The sequence below is a fragment of the Nanorana parkeri genome, unplaced genomic scaffold (genome assembly GCF_000935625.1).
Source record: "Nanorana parkeri isolate BGI_ZX_2015 unplaced genomic scaffold, ASM93562v1 scaffold399, whole genome shotgun sequence".
NCBI classification, from domain to species: domain Eukaryota; kingdom Metazoa; phylum Chordata; class Amphibia; order Anura; family Dicroglossidae; genus Nanorana; species Nanorana parkeri.
The window spans coordinates 547,098-553,023 of record NW_017306667.1 but is presented as its reverse complement, the minus strand read 5'-3'; the positions used below and the strand labels follow the sequence as shown (position 1 = coordinate 553,023).

The 5,926-nt window shown below is 49.5% G+C and overlaps 1 protein-coding gene across 1 annotated transcript in view; it reads left to right on the top strand.

The window, feature by feature from the left end:
• The first annotated feature begins 1,761 nt into the window (after nucleotides 1-1,761).
• ANO6 (anoctamin 6) overlaps nucleotides 1,762-5,926 on the top strand; it is an 88,983-nt gene continuing 84,818 nt past the window's right edge. Inside the window, exon 1 of the mRNA XM_018559481.1 lies at nucleotides 1,762-1,864. Within this exon, the coding sequence (XP_018414983.1) occupies nucleotides 1,798-1,864 (67 nt within the window). The 5' untranslated portion in view covers nucleotides 1,762-1,797. The remainder of the gene's footprint in view (nucleotides 1,865-5,926) is intronic.

Genomic DNA, 5,926 nt, shown 5'->3' with positions numbered 1-5,926 from the left:
CGGTTTGGCGATAGTGATAAGGGAGTGCGGTTTAGCGATAGTGATAAGGGAGTGCACTTAGCATTAGTGATAAGGGAGTGCGCTTAGCATTAGTGATAAGGGAGTGCGCTTAGCCTTAGTGATAAGGGAGTGCGCTTAGCCTTAGTGATAAGGGAGTGCGATGAGTCTTAGTGATAAGGGTGTGTGCTTAGCGTTAGTGATAAGGGAGTGCGCTTAGCGCTAGTGATAAGGGAGTAGGGTTAGCGCTAGTGATAAGGGAGTGCGCTTAGCGCTAGTGATAAGGGAGTGCGCTTAGCACTAGTGATAAGGGAGTAGGGTTAGCGCTAGTGATAAAGGGGTAGGGTTAGCGCTAGTGATAAGGGAGTAGGGTTAGCGCTAGTGATAAGGGAGTGCGCTTAGCGCTAGTGATAAGGGAGTAGGGTTAGCACTAGTGATAAGGGAGTAGGGTTAGCGCTAGTGATAAAGGGGTAGGGTTAGCGCTAGTGATAAGGGAGTAGGGTTAGCGCTAGTGATAAGGGAGTAGGGTTAGCGCTAGTGATAAGGGAGTAGGGTTAGCACTAGTGATAAGGGAGTAGGGTTAGCGCTAGTGATAAGGGAGTGCGCTTAGCGCCAGTGATAAGGGAGTAGGGTTAGCGCTAGTAATAAGGGAGTAGGGTTAGCGCTTGTGATAAGGGAGTGTGCTTAGCGCTAGTGGTAAGGGAGTGCGCTTAGGGCCAGTGATAAGGGAGTAGGGTTAGCGCCAGTGATAAGGGAGTAGGGTTAGCGCCAGTGATAAGGGAGTAGGGTTAGCGCTAGTGATAAGGAAGTAGGGTTAGCGCTAGTGATAAGGGAGTAGGGCAGGGGCGTCCCGAGGCTGGGTGACACCCGGAGCGGTAACCGAGTGTCACCCTGCCGAGACGTCACTGTGCATGCGCGTGACATCACCACGCGCGTGCGCAATGACGTCATCGCGCATGCGCGGCAGTATACTGATAGGAGGGGACAGTCCCCCGGCGGGATAAGGTATGCCGCCGGGTCCCCTCCTCTCTCCTGATACTGTCGGGCGTTCGGTCCTTGACCGAGCGCCCGACTTTTCAGAGGGGAGTGACACCAAAATGACTGTGTCATTTTGGTGTCACCTCTCCAATGGTGTCACCTGGGTGACACCACTGGAGTAGGGTTAGCGCTAGTGATAAGGGAGTAGGTTTAGCGCTAGTGATAAGGGAGTGCGGTTAGTGAAAGGGGAGTGCAGTTGGGGAGGGGGGTGCAGGTCTAAAGCTTTGTAAGGGGCCCCAAAGTTTCTGATGGCAGCCCTGTTTCCATTTCTAAGTAAACTATGACTTTTAGGTGGACTGATCAGCACCAATTTGATGTGAATAATAAAGAAAAGTTCCCAGCTCCCCCTGTACATGCAGCTGGCAGGGTCTGTCGTACAGGACTCGTCATGTCTTGTGGCAGTGTGTGTGAGAAGAATGTAGAGTGAACTTGGTCTAGAATGTGTCTTCCTCTGCACTCGGTGTACGGTCTCAGCTCCTCCTCCAGCCCCTGTTTGCACCGAGCCGCCTTGTTGTAGTATTGAGGGCAGCGCAATGTGCGGTCACAGATAAGCTGTGCTGTGGCCCCGGACCTCCTTCTTACTGTGGACTTGTCCCGCTTTGTAAGTCTCTGCTCAGCCCTCCCATGTAAGACAAGTGAGGAGACAACACCCTTCGAGTTTGTCATCGCAGATTGCAGCGGAGCATTCAGATCCTGCCCTGCCCTCTCTGCAGCCTGGAGCTGGCCTTTTTCTGTGCTGCCGGATAACTTTCCACTAACAACATGGCTTTTACCAACGATCAGACCGCACTGGAGCTTGACGAAGTGTCAGAAGATGGGGAGATGATAGGTGAGCTCTCACCATGTGACACACGTTTACTTCTCATACCTTGCTTGGGTCTTCACAAACTTTCACTCACTCGCAGCCTTGCCCACTGATTAGGGTGATATGGAGGGAGTAACCAAAATCTGGTTTAGGAGATGAAGAGGGTGCTGTAGTTATTTTGAAGAAGTGCTTTCATGTTTGCTGATTTCATTTTTAGCTAAGTACTTTAAGGTCAGAGCCAAGCATGCTCCGACCCGCAGAGCCAAGTATGCTGCGGATCCTGAGGGCCCATTCACAACATGTCCGGATCAGATGCGGTACGTTACACATTCTGCACAAAAAAATGCATCCCGCTGCATTTGTATGTGATTTTTGGGCTCTGTTCACACCAGTGCAGGGAAAAAAATGCTGCATGTTAAATGTTTACCTCCACTGGAGTGCACCGGAAAGCAACAGAAGCTATGAAATGGAGCAGGAAGAGATGAATTTGCATAATGACATTACCCCCCCCCCCCCCCAAAAAAAAATGCACTGGAATGTGTCACAAACACACCGCGTTTGCACAAACGCATGCAGATCTGGTTCGGACATGGTGTGACAGGGTCCTCAGAGCCAAGTATACAGAGCCCTGTATTCTCCAAATCTTCAGAGCCAATTATGCTCCAGATCCCCAGAGCCAAGTATGCTCCGGAGCTCAGTATTCTCCGAATCCTCGGGGCCAATCATGTTGCAGATCCTCGGAGCCAAGTATGCTGCAGATCCCTGGAGCTAAATATGCTGCAGGTCCCCAGAGCCGTTTTTCCTTGGATTCTTGGAGCCCAGTATGCTCCGGAACCTCGGTGACCAGTATGCTCCGGATCCCTGGAGCCAAATATGCTGTAGATCCTCAGAGCAGTTTTTCCTTGGATTCTTGGGGCCAAGTGTGCTCCAGATCCCCAGAGCCAAGTATGCTCAATACCCCCAGAGCCAAGTATGTGCCCGATTCCCAATGTTCCAAGGTGTCCTCCGATTAGCTGCAGCCAGTTTGTGTGTGGCCAGTACCGTCCCAATACCATTTCTGGATGCATACTGTCTGCATCCAGGGCTGGTCACAGGCTCTATTAGTATGTAACCTCTCAGATGAGCAGTTCTATGCGAACAGCGGCCATTGATTTTGTACAGGGAACAGATCTAACAGCTGCTGGCCACGTCTGTTTACCAACACTGTGAGCATGCTGTGTATAGTAGTAATTCATGCTATTAGTGCCTCCGTTGCATGTAGTCTTGGTTCTGTTGCAGCACTAAAGCCACTGCAAAAATATTCAGTATTTGGGACTTCCAGGTAGGTTTGATTCCCATGTAGAGTTGTCACCTGTCCCGGATTCACCTGAACAGTCTGGGTTTTGAGTCCTGTATATGCTGTTGCCGGATTTCAGGCTAGCTGAAACCTAAACACAGCACATACAGGACTCAAAACTGTATAGTAAACAGGTGAATCCAGGACAGGTGGCAACCCTATTCCCACGTCTTCCCAGTATCTGCTGTGGTTCCACCCTTGGCCTCTACATTACTAGCATACCTCTTCAGACCTGCTGGGACTCACGAGTGATGTAGCAACCAGTGGGGGAAGCACAGGGGTGAGATGTAGGCATCCAACACACTCAGAAGTGTCACATATTGAAGATCCTAAAGATCTTAAACATGCATTCCCTTAGCTATTAACAAAAATGTATCCTATTTGTGTATCACTCGGCTGTAGATCCTCAAATAATTTCTGAATTCACGCTGACACTGTCCCTTCTTCTGGAGGGTGGCTACTTTTGTTCCTCATGGCCCCAAGCTTGCTCCCATGATGGACTACAATCTCATGTTTAGTTTACTAATTTGTATCAAGATTGTAGTCCATCACAGGAGCGGTGGCTACTTTACAACACACACAGGGACCATGGGGAACAAAAGTAGCCACCCTCCAGAAGGAAGGACAGTGAGGAAGAACAGAAATTATTTTGTTAATAGTTAAAGGAGAATTATGAGGTGAGTGATTTTCACTCAGCCTCATAATCTGAGCCGACCTGTGACAATGAGACTGTCACAGGTCGGCTCAGTAGATCGGGAAGTGAGTGAACACATACCGGCGCCCGCTCACTTCTCGATCTATCTGTGCAGAGAGCCGTGACTGTCACTCACGGCACCCTGTAGGGATTCCCCCAACCCTCCCCTGTCCGATCCTCCAGCGCTGATTGGCGGAACGGACGGGGAGGGGGCGGGTACAGCTGGCTCTGCCTCTAGATAGGTAGAGCCAGCTGTCACTCACGCAGCTGGGTGGATCCAGACAGAATTGTCAGGATCAGTTCCGGCTGTGGCGTTTCCGTATACCGCGAGCTGTAGCTCGCGGTATTCTGAACTTTGGGTGACGGGAGGACGCTAGTTTGTGTCCTCCCGTTACCCTTAGGAGAACTATGGGGAAAAGCCCTAACCCCATAGTTCTCCTTTTAAGGTACCTGAACTTATTTTTAAGATTGAACTCCTGAGTTTAGTGTCACTTTAAAGTGAAAAAAAAGAGTTAACCATGCCTTGCATTGTAACAATACAAGGAACTGCGTTCCAGTCAGCGGAACGCATAAAGGTAAGTTTGAATTGGAGTCCTTTCACCCCCACCTGGGATGGCCGGCATCATTATCCTGGGAGCCTACCTGCTATCTTTTCAATCACAGCTGTTATCTAGCTTTATTTTTTACACTTTATTTTTATTCTTTATTTTTTATTCTTATTCTTCAACTACACTTGGCCCCCTATACAATCTGTGTGGTGATTTAGATCTCCTTTTTTCTGTCTTTAATAGAAACGAGACGTACGCTATGGCTATCTCAACTTCTAAAAAAGTGTAAATGTCCAAAGGATTGGCTGAGGCTCCACGGACGGCGCGGTGACGTCATAATGACGTACGTCACCGCGCCGGATGCCGTTATAGCACCCACGTGAGCCACCAACGCCAGTATGCGGCCTCGAGGCGGCGGTCCCGGTAGTTGGTGGCGTGGAGGCGTCTGGCAATCTCCCTTTTTGTGGGAGCTAAGACGGGACGGCGTTCTACCCTTTCCGGTGACAAACTCAGTGAGCGGGACACATTTATCCGAGGTATGCCGATTGATCATAAATAGATAGGAGTGATACCTCCTTTCCCCATTACATATGAAGAGCATGACCTATATGCCTCGGTGACATTGTTATGCCCCCCCCCTGTCCGTCTCTTGTAGACCTTTACCACGCCGTTTGCCTTTCGCCCCCTGCTCAAAACCTGGGTCACCTGATTCTCACCTTTCCTTGGCCCACTGGGAAGGACTATATGGGATTTATTGTATTTAGTTACAAAATGAAACATCATCTAATTAAAAGAATTAGAGAGCTGTCCTTTGCATCTAGGCAGGCTCCTGAGAACGCATTCTGTGAGTCACATTCTAAAAGTTCTTTTTGAAGTTACCTACTGGAAATTGCCATGAATGGATATATATGAAGGCATGGACCACACGTATTTGTGTATGATTTTTTTTAGGATTTTCTTTAAGTAATTCAGAGGCTAAGCCCAACCAAAACATGTTTCCACCCAATACTGGTGATTAAAGCAAATCTGGTGCATGATTTCACAGTAAAAACAGATCCTTTGTCAGGAACATTGTACCAGCCACCAGATTCATGCACATACGTATAAGGGTGCCCATACACTGCACGATTCTCGTACGAGAATCGCGGGAAATCCCGCGATCGTACGAGAATCGTGCAGTGTATGGAAGGCGTGCAACCGTTTCTACTGTACGGTCGCACGTCTTTCGTCGAACCACCAGGCTTGAAAACTCACCGGGAATCGTACGATTCTCGGCGAGTTAGTGGCCTGCTGGTTCAACAACTGCCGAACGGGCCGGTGTGCGCACAAGCTCACAGCCCGTTTGCAGTCATCGTAAGCCCGCCCCTCATTGCAGTCATCGTAAGCCCGCCCCTCAGGGGGGCAGGCTTGCGATGATCGCAAGTACGATCGGCCTGTCCAAGATGGTCAGATCGTACGTTTTTTAAAGTACTTTACAACCCTCGCAAGACAAAAGTCTTGCGAGGGTT